Source organism: Cyprinodon tularosa, unplaced genomic scaffold, assembly GCF_016077235.1.
Source record: "Cyprinodon tularosa strain WSP-4 unplaced genomic scaffold, ASM1607723v1 ctg224, whole genome shotgun sequence".
Classification (NCBI taxonomy): domain Eukaryota; kingdom Metazoa; phylum Chordata; class Actinopteri; order Cyprinodontiformes; family Cyprinodontidae; genus Cyprinodon; species Cyprinodon tularosa.
Window position 1 is genome coordinate 271,113 of NW_024038835.1, and position 17,400 is coordinate 288,512.

The 17,400-nt window shown below is 40.6% G+C and overlaps 1 protein-coding gene across 2 annotated transcripts; it reads right to left on the reverse strand.

Annotated features, from left to right (window-relative positions):
- Nucleotides 1-63: 63 nt before the first annotated feature.
- Nucleotides 64-9,324, reverse strand: sfi1 (SFI1 centrin binding protein). Of its 2 annotated transcripts, none has more exons than XM_038286414.1 (20): nt 9,254-9,324; nt 9,078-9,170; nt 7,745-7,875; nt 7,572-7,653; nt 7,315-7,493; nt 7,159-7,234; nt 7,005-7,100; nt 6,853-6,929; nt 6,298-6,388; nt 6,094-6,208; nt 3,470-3,630; nt 3,304-3,378; nt 3,019-3,093; nt 2,462-2,638; nt 2,199-2,392; nt 1,874-2,075; nt 1,696-1,783; nt 1,508-1,616; nt 1,322-1,421; nt 64-404 (listed from the first exon to the last, which is right to left on the reverse strand). In XM_038286414.1, exons 2-20 carry the CDS (start codon nt 9,102-9,104, stop codon nt 276-278), a joined length of 2,184 nt encoding a protein of 727 aa, XP_038142342.1. In that variant the 5' UTR covers nt 9,105-9,170; nt 9,254-9,324; the 3' UTR covers nt 64-275. The 2 variants fall into 2 exon arrangements, with proteins under 2 accessions (XP_038142342.1, XP_038142343.1); XM_038286415.1 differs by lacking the exon at nt 9,254-9,324 and adding an exon at nt 8,908-9,005 and having other exon boundaries at nt 9,078-9,101.
- Nucleotides 9,325-17,400: the final 8,076 nt, after the last annotated feature.

Consider the following 17,400-nt stretch of genomic DNA (forward strand, 5'->3'; position numbering starts at 1 on the left):
AACACCATCTGTCATAAGCAGAGCCACATCCAACCAATCACAAATTAAACAGCAAACCGCAGCTTTACTTTATTTTTAATATAATGGCCAAGAAAGAATTACTTAACATCCACCAACAACCATTTCTTTTAAGAAATTATAAAACATGAACAAAATGTGGATCAGCTAAACATATTCAGCTCAGCACCTGTGGTTTTTATATAAGGAAAATCAGTGAAAACACTGAGCAGAATGGTTATGTAAAGCTTTTGTCATGAGGTGATGTCTTTTGGCTTTTAATGCAGAGGGTAAACTCCCGAGCTGTGGAGGACAGACTGCAAATATTGGATTCTCTCCACGTGCAGCAAGATTGTTGGTTTCTGTTTGTCCAGCTCAGTTGACAATTCCTGTATGTGCTTCTCCAGCTGTGAATGCAAAAGAGCCAAATAGGTGTTAGTAGTAATAAGTATGATATGCAGTTTATAATGATATCCATCTCTACACATCAGCTAAAGACCTAAGATCTAAGTATCAACAAGTTTATGGGCCAGAAATACCTCAATTTTAAATCAGAACAAATCATTTTTTGTTTGTTTTTTGTCTCCAAATTGCAACGTTGGAGATCAGTACCAATTTGGACTCAATGGAACTATAATCTAAAGAACATATAAGATTTTTCAAACGATGCTATATATCACAAAATCTTCATACTACAATGTTAAAAAGAAATAAGATCACTCAAAGATCCAACGCTTATTTAAAATCTTGCACCCAATAAATTTGTTTATACTCTCAACAGATAAACCTGCTTTGCTTTAAAGCTGCAGTCTGTAACATTGAGGAGAGAGCAGACTTCGACTGAAAATTTGAAGAAAAACAGGTTTCACGCCACTCCCCCACCCTCTCTGCTTCACTCATGCCCCACCTCCAAGCTCCACCCCTCTCACAGCATCTGCACGGCTACCGCATGCGACCAGAAGGGGGGGGGGGCGGCCTGTATTTCACTCTTTCCAGAGTGAAATACAGGCAGTAGGCGGGACCAATTGAAGCAGTTTTTTTCACAGGTTACAGATCACATGTACTGCTGTCTGGGCATAGGGACAGTTTTAGCCAATATGACAAAAAAGTGATTTTTAACAACTTACAGACTTCAGCTTTAAATGATGCTTTTAGTGATTGAGCTGCAAGTTTTCTCCTCTTATATCTCCATATGTCTAGTTCATCAGCTCTTTTCAAAATCAATGAGGAAGATTTCATTTTCGCTTCAACAAATCAGCAGCCTGAATCGCACATATATGAACTAGATCTGGTTTATTAATAATGTTAGTCATTCTCTCCGTACCTCCTGCAGCTCCTCACAAACTGCCCTTTTTTCCACTTGTTCATCCTCTGCACTCATCTGCAGCCAACTATCCAACACGTCCCTCAGCTTCCGCCATGCCCTAATCAATACACAGTTAGAAATCAGTCCCTGCATACACAAGCGTTACAACGATACAAACAAGAGATGGATTTTTGTCATTTTCACCGAAGCTGCTTTCTGCTCTGCTGGAATTGTTCCATGTTGGTCTGAATGCTTAGAAGCTCCCTCATCAGAGCTGCAGCATCTTTATCAGGAGGATTCTTCGAACTGAGATCTAAAAAGGCATCAAAAAATTATGTTAGATGTTTCATACTTCTAAATTTTGTTGCTGTATAAGAGGTGAACCACATTACCTTTAAAATCTGATGAGACATGTTGGGAGGCAGAGACAAACTCATGGTGGGAGACGACGGGAGCCTCCAGGAGACCTGAACCAGTCAACTTAATAACAGGAAAGATATACAGTAGGAACGTCAGGTTATTGTGTTAAGAGATTAAATATTAGGATGTGTTTGAGTAGAAGAGGATTACAGATTTCTGTGTGCTGGAGGTCATGAAAGCTGATGGAGGCAGAAGTTGATCTTGAGATGTGGTCTCCAGGAGTGGCTCCGCTGCAAACATGAAGCTTTTCTGACATGATGAGTCAGCAGGGTCCTTATCATGGTGGAGGCAGGACACTGCAGGAGGGTTTGGGGCTTTATATGCTGCTTCAGTGCTGCTTAGGCTAACTTCCCTGTTTGGTGATTTGAAAATAGATATACATTATATATTATACATATGGTTATAGCCTGGAGGAAAGGATAAACATCATCTCCATCTGCTGCACATCTTTCCAGGGAGACAGATCTGGACTTACCGGCAGCTAAAAGCTTCCTCTTCCTGCTTTGGTGAGTCAGACGTAGAAATGCTGCCAAGGCCCGGCAAACAGAAGGTCACACTCTTCTTTATCGGCTGCGCTCGTACTTCTTGCTCCTTTGGCGGTTTGCGCAGCGCCTGCTCTTTCCATCTAACGGCACAGCGCTTCACGATTCTCTGCAGGCGCTGAGATCTCTGCAGGACACAGGCGAACGGATGAAGTCACGCTCACGTCTGGTCTGCAAATACTCAGCAAACACCCACCTGTTCTTGGCTGAGCTCCGTCAGACTAGCTGTGAGGTCGTTCATGTGCGCAGCATAGGTGAGGATGCACGTCACACCCGCCTTCAGCAACTGGTCCCTGTACACCTGTGCGGCTTTGCCCGCATGCTCCCGCTCGCTGCGCTGTTCTTTGACCCAGAGCCTCCATCCCTGCAACACCTGAGACAGTGTCCCAAATTTATTACATAGATTTATTTATTTATTTTTGTTCATTGCAAACATCTAGGCTCGATGCCAAATTTTGAGGGCAAAGATAAAATCATTTGTTATTTTCTTTCCAGGGATTTACATCCGGATCTCTTTACGCAGCCTATAAAATAAAAATATTTTTAGCTTCATTTATCATCTTGTATATATCAGTGTGGTGCATTCAGCTCCCACTTTTATCTAAAAACCTGTAAATTAACATAGATGCATGGATGTGTTCTCTGAAGGCAGGGTTAAAGCTTAAAACTCCATATCAAGCTCAAAGGGTGTGCATATTTTTTCTAGGCACAGGAAGTTTCTATATAAGATCAGAATGTGAAAGCAGGTTTTACCTTGGCCTGAAGGGTGAGGGACCAGTGCCAGAGCGCTTGTTCCGTCTGGTTATTCTCCCTTCGTCTGTGCTGCAGCTGTTCACAAGAAAGAGAGAAGAACAAACTAGTCACGGCCTTAGAGAGAGCGTTAAATCAAAGCATGTACAGTAGAGTAAAAACACCTGGGAACCTCAGATTTTCCACCAACAGGTTTCATACATCTACCCAAAGGTCACCTCTAAAGCACCTTTTTTTCAGGTTATTTCCTAGTTATTTAATAGCAAAAAAAAAAAAAAAACACCAAACCTTTGTCTTCCACTGTTCAAAGAACTTCTGGTACATCTTTAACTTCAGCAACAATAGTCCTTGTCTTTTCATCACCTGATGGGGTTATAACATTATTAGGAATTTCATAGGGAAGCATTAAATCAGCTTTTTGTGACACGTGTGTGTGTGGTGATAAATCTACAACCTTATTTCTCTGGAGCTGGCAGTGATGCGCGCTCCATGCATGTAGGGTTTTAGAGAGAAGTTTGGAGCTGTGATGCCTTTTAGCTTTTTCCAGTTTCATCCTCTGCTGCCGCACGACTGTGGTTCGTTTCCTCCACTGTCTGAAAACCAACAGCAGCTGCGCTAAACATGGGGGGAAAAAGACAAAGATCATTTTTAAAAAAGAATCAATGACTTTTTTTGCATCTTTTTAACTGTTCAAGTGAATTAAACATTCACCATAATAAAGTACTCAGTATTTCAAATCAAATAATAATAAAATAGCTTTACTATGAATAATAATAATAAAAATAAAATAATCTTGTAAGGAAGCGATGTTTTCATGGTTATTAATCCAAAAGTTAACACATTTGGGAAAAGCAAAAAGCAAAAAATCTGTTTAATGACAGATCAATGCCCTGTGCTATACCCAACCTTTTTCATCATGTGAAGATTTTAATAAATAAAAATTGAAAACTGAATAATCTTATCCTAATTGAAAAAAAAATCTCCTTTAGTGCACTGCCCCAGCTAGAGCAGACTAAATTGATATATATTTTTTTAACCATGTTGTGATCTTATTTGGATTTTCCTTTGAAATAACCACAAACAACAAATATGCATTACAGATTTGCATTTTTCTAGACAAGGTCTTAGTGAAACATAAAAGTAACAGTTTCTTTATTATTTGGGGGATTATTATGCAAGAGAATAAATCACCATCAGAAATGTGCTGCTAACAAACAGTGTTTATGGAGTTCCTGACCTTAAATGCTCTCTTTCCCAGAGTATATTGTTGCAGGACTTTACAGCTATGTGAAAACGTGTTTACTTGGAGCTCATCTGCATGCTCTCCTCCATCTCTTTCTGGTGGTGGAGCCACTTTAATTGTATTAGCTACTGAATGGACAGGTCTCTACTCTTTACTAAATGTAAAGTGACCAAAAACTGAGCACCTGGTGGGGGGGCACAACTAGCATCATTCTTGGATTTCCATCGGGGGGAAAAACCACTTTGGACATCCCTGATTTAGGCAGAGTTTCACAGAGATCCAAAAAGATCAGCGACAATTTAAACAAATAAATGTAGTAATATAAAAAATGTGTATTACAAAAGAAGTTTTTAGCACCGTATAATATCAAACCCTCATCAAATAAGTGTTAATCTTGACATATTTCCATTCATTAAAAAATGCCTAAATGAAAATAAAATGTGCTTTTTTTTTTTTTTTATAAAAAGATTGTAAATTAAACCATATTTTACTAAATACCACTTGGGTCAGTCAGCCTTGATGGTTCATAACAGATATGGACATAGAGACACACTAAAAACCAGAGATGGGAAGTAAAGAAGTACAAATACTGTACTCAAGTAGATTTTTCTGATATTTTTACTTTACTTTACTACTTATTTTTATGGTGACTTTTTACTTCTACTCCTTACATTTTTACACAAATATCTGTACTTTCTACTCCTTACATTTTTAAAAATTGGCTCGTTACTTTAGTTTTGAATCATTTCAATGGAGTTACCGTTATTATTTTTCACGTCATCAATACCAAATTCAATCTGATTGGATGGGAATCTACGTTGCATTGGCCGCACCACTACAAGATGAATCGACAAATTCGGCGGTATTCCTTGGCGGCAAATCATTGCAGCTTGGTGGCGGTGGCGTTAGCATAGTAGTATGGACGACGAGATGATGACGAACACAACGGAGATCTAGTCCTATTGGCAGACACCCATTTAAAATGTAGGCAACGGCATGAAAAAAAGTGGTTTCTACTTTTACTTTTATACTTTAAGTAAATTTACAAGCCTGTACTTTGTTACTTTTACTTGAGTAAAGAAGTTTAAACAGTACTTCCACTTTTACCAGAGTATTTTTTAACACAAGTATCTGTACTTTTAACAAGTACGGAAAGTAAGTACTTTTGCCATCTCTGCTAAAAACACATAACTAAATTTCCTTACTTGAAAAATCCCCTCGACAAAACAAGCACGGATGCTTTTATAATAATACACATGATTATTTTATTTTCATTGTTGCATTTATAAGTAGTGTTGCCACATTTGATCATTTCTAGCTAATAATCTTAAAATACTCACAAGCCTTTAATTTAACAATGAACACAATCTTCATTTCTTTAAATCAATGTTTCTAATATTTCCCCATTCTGTTTTGTAGATCAGCTTAAATCAAGACAAGCGAACTGACAGATGATGCTCATACTGGTTAAATGTACTGGTTTAAATACAGCTTGGAATTTAAAAAAAAACTTTTTGTGAGGAGCAAAAACGGGTTACCGTTGCGTCTCCTCAGGTGTAAACCAGGAATACACACTTACTTTAAATGATTAAAACCTTTTAGATAAACATAAAGCATTAGTCCACAGATACAGCATAAACATTCTCAAATAGAAGTTCTTCACTGGTTTCCTTAGAAGCTGAAAAATGTTTACTAATGGATCCATTTTAAGTGTCTAAAAATGTTAAACAGAAAATGTGTTTAGATGATCAGATTTAGGCTTGTCTGGAAAAAATAAACACTTAAACCAACTGAGATGAAACTCCCATGTTTAGTGTCTGCACATGTCCATTTACCTTCACTTCTCATCATCGGAGCCCAGCTAAGCAGCTCCCTCTGCTGGGTAAGCTTCAGAATTGCACCTGTTGTAACCCCTCTCCAGGCATAAAAAGCCTTTGCAGGTTCCACACTCTGAGAGCAACAAAAAAAAAAAAAAAAAAGAGAGACATCACAAACTGTAACGATCATGACACATTTTGTAATTAGGGCAAAGATCAAACCTTCTGTTGAATGGATCGTTGAACTTTTTGCTCTGCAAGTCGAACCTCAGCCAGCAGCTCTGCTCTCTCCCTCCAAACTATCAGGGCTCTCCTGATGACACATAACTCCAAGTTATGAGGCTTCAACCCATTCACACGGTGAAACATGGTAGTGGAGGCATCATGCTTTGGGATACAGGGACAGTCAAGCTGCTCAGCCTTAATGAGAAGATGGGTGTTTCTGACTAAATACAGGAAAATCCAGCCTCCAAGCTACTTTGTCAATATGTATTTCTACAGAGTCCTGCTTACTGTCCCAATTATTTTATTCTGGACTGGAGCTTCAGATTCCTGGTTTAGATCAAAGCACATTCATCTGTTACCATGGCCCAACCTAAAACCACAGACTAAATTTGAAATGATAATCTGTGACTCTCTACCTTGCAGATTTAGCTATTAGCATAAAATACTTAACAAAAAAATCTACAAGGAAACTCTGATAAAAGTTTGTAGTTGAGATTTAGCATAAAGAGGAGAAAGTTCAGAGGGTGTAAATCCTTTTGTGAAGCATTGTACCTGAGAAATCTCTCTGTTTGCTGCTGGTGAAGCTTCTTTGCTCGCTGCCACATCAGAGACATCTCAAAGCCATGATTCTGTGAACACAACAATGGCTTAGAACATCCTCTATAATCACTTACATCAAATTAAATCATTTGGTTTTAAATCACCTCCCAGGCCACAAAGGAGTGTTTGAGAAGTTTAGCTTCATGCCGGTCTTGAATCTCCTTAAGTCTGCTTTTCTTCAGCCGCTGCTTCTGAACAAACTGATGAGAAAAACCCTTATTTATTGCTCATTAAAAGGTCATGATTGAAGGAAATTACCTTCTTCCATTTATCAACAGCTCTTCGCACACAGTGCAAATCCCCCTGAAGGCCAGCCTGCAGCTCTCTGGTTCTCCTGACAACATATAAGTTAGTTAGCCATCAACAACTGAAGCAGCAGCTCAGACAGATCAGTCGCCCCAGGAAATGCTCCACCTGTCACTGATCTCAGAGCTGTAGTCCCTCCGCTGCATCAGAGTGTTGTGGAGAAGCCTGTGAATGTTTTGACAGTGTAAGGCCTCCTGATTCTCCACCTCTCTGATCCTCTGATGTGTACGTAGTCTCCACAGTCTCCATGCTCTCTGCAAGCAGCATCGCTCCTCATGAAGAACCGCCTGGAAAAGCAAAGAAAAATGACTGGAGCACTACATCATGTCTGTATAAACAATTGGTTCCATCTGCAGTTGACGTACAATCCGCTCAGAGAGACTCTCCTCCTTCTGCTTCTCTGACCGTCCCCTCCAGGTGGAAAACACCCAGTGCAGCTGACGCTGTCTGAAAGTCCAAAAACAAGTCATCCAGGAGTAGATATAGACTGAGCTGCATTTATGAAGGTTTAAGGTCTGAGGAAAAGATATGAAATTACTGATTAAAGGTTTCGGCTTTGAATCTTCTCTGTCTTTGCATCTGTCTCTGCAGAGTGAACTCCACCCAGGAGTTGAAACATCGAGGTAAGCAACGCACTGCAAACCAGACATCTGCCCGATGCTCCATTTCCTGTAGGAAAAAAAGAAAAAAATTCAGGTTTTCAATTGAATGTGAGACATTTGGCATTTCCAAATGGCAAATAAAATAAAACACATTTGTTTTACTTGGGAATCCCACTGTAATAATTGCTATAAAGTTAGAAAGTCTTGAAGAGTTTAATATTTGAGGCTTTCCCTGCTACTACTAGAACTGACTTTAGTTATTTTGAACATAAGTGCAAAGTGTTAATATTTATATTTATATCAATATTTAGTTATTATATTAATGTTGTTGCTTTGTGTCAAACAATATTCCATTATATCATGCTATAACGGTAACCTTTTTTTTATCATATTATCTATGTTAAAACATTGACTCATTAAATAATAAATAATCTTGGCACTGAAGTGTGCAATAATTTTCCAAAGCTGGAAAACTTATTTTTCAGGGTTAAGTCCTATTAAGATGGAGACCTTTAACAAAGGTCACCTAGGCAACAAATTAGCAACACATTCAAATTAAACAATCAATTTACCAACAAAAATGTTAAAAGTGGATAACTGGTCAATAACTTTTTTTCTCCAGAACAGCTTCCCTCTGCTACCTAAGAGATGACTAAAATACAAAAGACAAATTGTAGCACATTTGCAATGAGCAGTGAAATTAATTATAGACAGCCAAAATGAAGTCAGGATGCTGAAACAAAAAAGTCTGGGTTCTTCTTTTGAACCTGATTCCTCAGCGACTCAGTATTAGTCTGAGTTACCTCAGAATGTAATAGTCAACTTATAAATAATAACATTTTAAACAACTACATTCTTTACGTTTTTTCATGCAAACATTCAGTATAATTTGGGACACATCTGCAAATTTGAAAATCTCTTCCAAAAGTGATTTCCCTTTAAACAAACCTGCATATTATTCTGTTCAGCAACTTCTTCCCTCCAGTGGTGAAAAAAGCGCCTCAGCACAGATTTTCTGCAATATTTAAGATATTCATACAGTCTAGCCTTCCTTTATTTCTGAAAATGTAACAATTAAAGGTTTAAATTGACTAATAACCTGTAGTTGCTAACCGCCTTGTTGGTTATCGGTTTAAAGCTTTGATCTTCAGCTTCCTCCAGTCAATCCATCCAAAGTTTCCAGTACTTAGCCAACATTTACCAAAGAACATCTTAAGACAAAGACGAACAAACTGGAGCCAACTGTGAGGCGATGATTGTGTGGATTACCGTTTGCTGACAGTGCAGGACGGCCATGTTGTTGTTCAGTCTGTGTTCCTTGTTCCAGGTCACCTGCAGAGACAAACCCTGCAATCCAGCACGCTGCAGACACAAAGTGATCAAGACCTGATGACACACTGTAATTTTGTTCTGAATCCATTTGTTTGTTTCACTTCTTATTTTACCAGTAAACGACGCCGGAAATGTTGACACGCAATCTGGGTTCTTTCAGCTTCTTCTTAGCACATTTGCACATCTAAATCAGGAACAAACAGTTGAATGTAGGACAGAGAAAACGGCTCAAATTCCTTTGGAAAAAAAGGAATCCTATCCCTTAAACTCAGCATTTTGCAGAAACATCTTTATTTGAAATGTACGCATCAAGACACTGAAATTTTACTAATGCTTTTTATCAAATTAGATGGGAAGTGTCTGAATTTCAATTTTCTTGCCATAGATTTTTATTTGGACTTAGGCTAGGCCAAGTACCTCAGCTCAGCCAATCATTCCTATCCAGACAGTGGAAAAGCAGAATGTTTTTATTTTCAGTCCCTCCCCCCTTTTCCTAGTCATTTATGTATATTGTGTTTAAAACTAGCAAATCTCATTTCACATCACAGTCCAGAACGGGAATAAAACCTTTCAAATAATAGCAAAACAGCATTAAAATGTGTCAAGCATTGAGGACTTGATTCATACAAACTGTTGGGAGAATTGATTTCAGGGGAATTTTGCTGATCTTGACTCCCAACTGACAAAAATATCTAATGGCATCATTTAATCATTTATCAGTTAAGCTCTGAAATGAAAAACCACTGATTTAGAAGAAGAGGGCTGCTCAGTGGAGCCTTTGCAGGTTCTCCCTGAGTTTGCATGGGCTCTCTCCCGTTACTCCTGCTTTCAGTGATTCAGTCCGAAAACATGACCGTTAGTTTAACTGGCTTCTCTAAATCCTCCTTAGGTGTGAGTGTGTGAGTGAATGGTTGTTTCTACTGTTTGTCTCTGTGTTGCCCTGCAATGGACTGGCAACCTGTCCAGGGTGGACCCCGCCTCTTGCCCATAGACAGCTGGATATAGGCACCAGCACCCCTTGCTACCCCAGCTGGGATAAAGTGTGACAGGAAAAATAGATTATTTAAAAGAATGTTGAAATTAATCTGTAAATCTTAGAGAACCTTGAATAAAGGTTTCTGCTCTCACTGTATCCTCCGAGTTTTAGGAAGTGGATGGCTAATAACCTTGGTGGATTGACTCGATCTGACTCTGTATTCACCGTGAGTGGCTGGGTTTAAATGTTTTAGCAACAAAACTATAGAACCCAGTATTTAAAAAAACAGAAACATGAGCAGCTCAGGAGTATAAACTAGGAAATGTCTGAAACAGATTGCTTAGGATATTCAACCAATGACATTTTACATTCTTTCACTGAAAATCTCCAACCTTAGTTCAGTGGTTATCCACACAGTCCTATCCTACATCCCACTTGTGTAGGATTTGCATTTAGTTCTTGTAGTGGAATGGCAGGACAGAGACAAGTTCCAGCTGTGGAAACACCTACAGCGTTTGCAGGTTGGCGAAAAACTTCTATCTTGGATTATTCCGTGTACAGCACCTCATTCCACCTCGCATTTCATTTCTTTTGCCAATCTCCAAACTGGACGTCTATCAGTCTTGTCGTTCAGACAGATTTGCTACCCAGGTTTGCACGTGCCACCCTAACCCTTTTCATGGATAGGAGCGCTCTTTTTCATTTTTTGTTGGGGTTTTTTTCCCCCAAACTAATCCTGCTTTAAACTACTCTAAATCACATTCTCTCTGAGCTGCTTATCATTTCCTTTGGTCTTTATGATACTGATACTTCACTAACATCCCCTAAACAACCTCTAAGGCCTTCATGGTCGATTTATACTGATGTTAAAAGTTATACACACGGACGAAATCACTAGTCCTGATTTAGTGATTTTTTTGGCAAGTTTTAAACACGTTTTATTTAGTTGCCAGTGTGAATTATTTTAAAAAACAAATTTATACTATGGAAAAAAAAAGGAAACCATGTATTATTATCCTTCAACTTTATACTCATTCATTATTACCTCATAAGAATCACTCACACAAAGTTTGAGGCTGTGTTTTTTTTTTTAAACTTAAAAATGTTTAACAGATGTGAAGAGCTGTAATGTACTATGTGTTTAGTTTTAATTTTCATTGTACAGGTCAGGATAAAGGCCTTCAAGCGCAGTAGCGTTCTGCTTCCACTGCTCTGAGAAGCCAAAAGGTGAGCAGCACGCAAACGAGCCGCTTCATTCTTTTTGGGGTTCAGAGCTTTTCTCCATTCCCTCCAACACTTCCTGACCAGGCACATCAGTTGCCTGTCAGCTCAAGGCAGAGCTCTTAAAAACGCATCTTAGAAAATACATGTGCTCATTGTTTATATTAAAACATACCAAATGATTGGGCGTGCTGCCATTTGGTTTTCTTTTGCCTCTGAAAAGGTGTCAAATCCCTCCAGCCACAAAAAGTCAAATTAAGCAGGTGATACCTAAAGACAAAAAAAAAAAAAATCATCACTAGCAGGACAAACGAACTAGACTGTAAAGGATCTTAAAAACATGTTGACAGGTTATGCCTCAAAGCCACCACCATCATTACCCCCTATGCCTTATAAATTCCTGTTTCATCGTCCTTTGTTAATAACCAGTTAATTACACAGACTTCTCACATCACAAACTGCAATCGATTATGAAACATGATCCAACTTCTCCTCAATTCTCACCCACCTGGACTAAAAGGGAACTGTAACTAATAATGACACTAGACCACATCAGTTTACAGTAGAGGCACCGATCTGATACCTGGATTGGATATTGACAAATAAGCTGGATATCGTATGCTCATATAAAGCAAAAGTGAGATGAAACATCCTGTACTTATATCCTGAAACTGACCTGTAGTGGCACTCTGCTCTCATTGCCAGACTCCATTCTCTCCTGGATGTCCACCAGTCATCCTTCCACCTATCAAAGGTTCTTCTCAGGGCCCTTCTACTGTAGTGGCACCTATAACACACCACATCCCATTTCATTGACTTTAAGAGTAATAATCAGACTAAAGAAAATAATACAAAATAATCATATCCTCATCTTATTATTCTGATTTGATCACATGTAGCTCCAAGAAAGGGTTCATAGTCACCATAGGTGGATTAATGACCGGGCCTACCGGGCCCAGGCCCAGGGGGCCAGAGGCCCCAAGGGGCCAGGCCAACTTGGCCCCGCGGCCGCGACCCAAGCAAAACTACTTTTGCAAAAATAATAATCTTAGGCCCCAAGGGGCCAGGCCAACTTGGCCCCGCAGCCACGATTCATAGAGGGTAAGAGGCCCCAAGGGGCCATGATCCATAGAGGGTAAGAGGCCCCAAGGGGCCAGGTCAACTTGGCCCCGCGGCCACGACCCACAGACGGCCTGAGGTCCTAAGGGGTCAGGCCAACTTGGCCCCGCGGCCGTAAGCCACAGAAGGCCAGAGGCCCCAAGGGGCCAGGTCAACTTGGCCCCGCGGCCACGACCCACAGAGGGCCTGAGGTCCTAAGGGGTCAGGCCAACTTGGCCCCGCGGCAACAATCCATAGAGGGTAAGAGGCCCCAAGGGGCAAGGTCAACTTGGCCCCGCGGCCGCGACCCACAGAGGGCCTGAGGTCCTAAGGGGACAGGCCAACTTGGCCCCGCGGCCATGATCCATAGAGGGCCAGAGGCCCCGAGGGGTCAGCCAACTTGGCCCCGATCCATAGAGGGTCAGAGGCCCCAAGGGGCCAGGCCAACTTGGCCCCGCGGCCACGACCCACAAAGGCCCCAAGGGGCCAGGCAAAATTGGCCCCGCGGCCATGATCCACAGAGGGCCAGAGGCTCTCAATCATTATTATCAAAGCTAATTCTCAAATTGGATGGATCACACAACCTCACTCACATATTCTTTATCAATTATTAAAGGTTGTTTCTGAATTTTGATCACAGAACTTAATGCAAATATTCTTGATTGATTGACAAAGCTCATTCTCAAATTTTGATTACACAACCTTACTCTGACAAATTATCATTATCAAAAAGCTCTATCTCGAATTTGGATCACAGAATCTCACTGGAGTATTCTTAGCTGTGCCCCTCCCCCATCGAGTCTTTCATAAACCGGTCTGTTCTTTTAGAATCTCCTCATTTGGTATTTTGAACTCGTGAGAGACTGCTCAAAATTTGGTTTCCTTTCCCTCAGTTCAGACTCAGAGATAATTTGAAATCATTCAACAAGAAGTTTAACGCGCGCGCACACACACACACACACACACACACACACACACACACACACTTGAGTTGAGCATTACTTGGAAATTCTTATATTTTCCATTTTGCTGTTACTATCAGCATCTTCCCATTTTGTCCTTTTCTTTCGAAAAAGTTTACAGTCTGACATTTGTCACTGCTGTCAGTTAATAACTTTTTGGTCTTTGACCCATTTTGTCATTTTCTCGATTCGATCGTCACTGACCACTCTCTCCTGTCTGGCAGACATCGTTGCTGTCATCATAGCTAGCAAGCTGCCTGCAGATAGCAACATTTTGGTGTCCTTTGTGAAAATATTTAGATAGAAGACAAAAGTGCACAAAGTTGTACAATTATTATCTTTTCAAAATATTTGTTTCACTGTCAGTGTGATTGACCGACTTTGCCGCTAGATTTCGTGTCTTTTGGCCATACCTGGCTAGCGACTAAAAACATCATTTAGTGACTTTTTGGTTGTGAAGATAAGTGGTAAAAGCAGATCTGCCTGTTGGTCTTCCCACATTTTGCCATTTGGTACTTTGCACTCTTGTTGGTCACTCCAAGGCATTTGTCCCTGCCTTCAGCTAGTCACTTGGCTCTTTTGGAATATATTTCACTGTAATTGGCTCTCTCTCTCTCTTTCTCCTCAGTACAAATCAGTCTGTTCCCTTGCCATTTAGACATTTTCTTGATTCGATCATCACTGACCACTCTGCTCTCCTGCTGTCTATCAGACGAATCAGTTGATTCTCTGCTCTCAATTGTCTATGCTAGTAAGCTGTTATTCTCTGCTTTGGAGTGTTGATGCTGGGTTGCTAGTGTTCTAAATCACCTCACACACTTGAAGGAAGCAGCACCGATCATAAACACACAAACAAACTCACACAAACACACACACACACACACACACACACACACATAGTTGGTTTATCTGTTGTGATAGGCAAAGAGCCAATGTGCAAAGAAAGAAGGGAAATATGGATCATAAACGTTTAAGTGGAGGAGCTAGAAAAAAAATTAAGCAAGAAAAGAAAAAAAAGGAATCAGTTTTACTTGAGAGTGTTCCAAATATCTCCAGCTTCTTCAGTACAAAGACATCTGCTGAAAGCAATTCTATAAATGCTACTGCAAATTCAGCTAAGGTTAGCAATGCACCTGAGCTAGCATGTAGCTCCCAAGATCCTGAGACCACTACAAGTGTAGACACTGAACCAAATGCTTCTGATGCTTATGATTCAACCAATTCAGCAGTAGCCAGTTGCTCGGATGAATGTGAGGTCACTGCACCTCTGGACAGCATAGAAAATGAGCTGAATCTTTCTTCAACACCATCTACAGTGACAACTCTACCTAGTGATCCCGCTAAATGGGCTGAGACCCTCACTGAGTCAATGAAGGAAGTTCTTATTCAAAGAGGTGCAAAATCATTTCACAACCGTCACAGCCATTATCCAGCTTCTGTGAGGAACAGTGGACTAGGAGGCAAAACCCGATGCCTAAACAATGAACATTTTACGTCACACTTGCCCAATGGACAACGAGTACAAAGAGAGTGGCTGATGTACTCTCCCTCTACTGGTAATGTTTACTGCTTTGCATGCAAACTGTTTTCCCCAAAAACGCATTCTTTTGTGACAGGCTATTGTGATTGGAAACACTCAGAAAGATTTGGTGAACATGAGCGAAGTGCTGAGCACATAACCTGCATGCAAGCAGTCTTGAACCGCGCCAAAGGTGCCACAGTTGATGCAGACCTGTTCAAACTGTTTCAGGCAGAGAGCAGCTATTGGAGGCAGGTGTTACAAAGAGTTGTTGCAGTCATTAAATTCCTTGCAGAAAGGGGCCTTGCATTTAGGGGTAAAAATGAATCGTTAGGGTCTCCTCTCAATGGGAACTACCTTGGTATTCTGGAGGTCCTGGCTGAATTTGATCCCTTTCTAAAGGATTTGGGCAGATGGGTCGAGGTAATATCTCATATCTGTCCTCCACCATTTGTGAGGAATTCATTGAATTGATGGGTGCAAAAACCAAACAGGCTATAACAGATGAACTGCAAGCAAGCAAATACTACTCTATCATTGTGGATTCAACCCCAGATTTATCTCATGTGGACCAATTGACATTCATATTCCGTTTTGTTAGCAAAGAGGGCAGTGTTGTTGAACGCTTTGTGGGTTTTGAGCCCATTACTAGCCATACAGGTGAAAGTTTGGCTAACTGTGTCATGTCTGTGTTGGAAAATCTAGGGTTAGAGCTGTCAAATTGCAGGGGGCACCCCATCTTACAGGGCTGAACGGACGAGGAAATGTAAAAAGTTTGCTGATGAATCAGCATCCCCAGATGTTGTGCTTGAGGGAAGGCAACTGTTTCAAATAGAGACATTTATTGCCTCTATTGATCAACTGAGTTCAAGCCTTAATCACCGTCTGGAGGCCTACAAACATCTGAACAATTTGTTCAGTGTCCTTTTCTCTTTGGATACAGAGTCCAATGCTTCAGTCCTTCACAAGGCCAAGATTCTCACTGATACCCATCTGACCTCAATGAAAGTCTTGGACAGGAGCTTATACAGTTCAAATCTTTTATACAGCTCAACAACACTGATGAGGAGAGGACCCCTTCAGGACTGCTCAAAACAATAATACATTTTGGACTACAGCCTACGTTTCCTAATATACATTGCGCTACAGATTTTTCTCACTCTACCGGTCAGTAACTGTGAGGGAGAACGCTCATTCTCTCTTTTGTCAAGAGTAAAAAATGAGCTGCGCACAAGAATGACTCAGAAAAGATTAAATGCGTTATCTCTAATGGCAATTGAGAGTGAGCTGACAAGAGAGTTGGACTTCAATGATGTGGTGGATGATTTTGCAAAATTGAAAGCACGAAAGAAACCCCTTGCTTAAAGGTGCACTGTGTAAGATTTTTAGGTTATTTCCAGAATTCACCCATTCACTAATGTTAGGCTACCTGTTTTCATGAACACTTACCACCACCATAAAATTCTAAGTATCCATTATGACTTGGAGAATTGCACTTTCGCCATTTCTGGGAAGTGTCACCTGGATTGTGAAGATAGGATTGACTTTAGGCAGAAGCTTGGTGCTTTCTCTGGCAAACTGAACCTCAAGCTTCATTCTCTGCAGCTTTGCATTCTTGTGCAGACTTTCATCCACAAGGAACTTTTCAACTTCCCCACTATCGTGAAGGGGCCATCACAAGATTTCAGTGTGTCCAGCATGTCTAGTCTCTTACTCTCCTTTCTTTGAGCCATCTCTTGTTTCTCATCTGCCCTACTCTCGAATTTTGCCTTCATGAATTTACTCCAGTTGAGTTCAACCTCCCTTTTTGCTTGTGCTGCTGCCTTGAAACCTCTGAAGCTCCTGGCACTTCTGTAAAATTATTGACCTATTGACTGCGTTCAGTGTGCCCAACTTCTTCAGTTTGTAGTCCACCTTGCAGTGGCGGCCGGCCCATAGGGGGCGCTGGGGCACCGCCCTCCCTGATAAGAAGAGAGAAACGTAAAATATATTTTTAGAAATTAACTCATAAATGTCAGTTTTACTCTCTAGACTGTGTACCTATAAGCAAAACAAATTATATAAACTACATTTCCCTATCTATTGTCATTAATTTGTGGATTTCCACAGACAGACTCCTACCGTCTCTGTTCTGGGGGCTGTGATCAGACTGACCCACATTTGCAGAGAATCTGTCAATCATGTACTATTGCTAGGTGAATTTAATGGCCAATCAGCGTCTCAGAACTTTATGGTCTTGGGGCGCTGAAAATACTGCGCTTTAACAGGCTTCTGAACCCAAGCGCAGGTGCAGACAGTTAGAGGGAAGATGGCGAATGTAACGACCGAGATGCAGCTTCCACCAAATTCAGTGAGATCCTTATTTATCTACCCGTTTGCCAGAAGAATATCCCTGTTGTAGGATATGAACATTTCATGTCATGGTTATTGTGACTGTGACGAATCCACCTCGTCGCTTAAAACAACCTCTCTAACTTTGCGCGC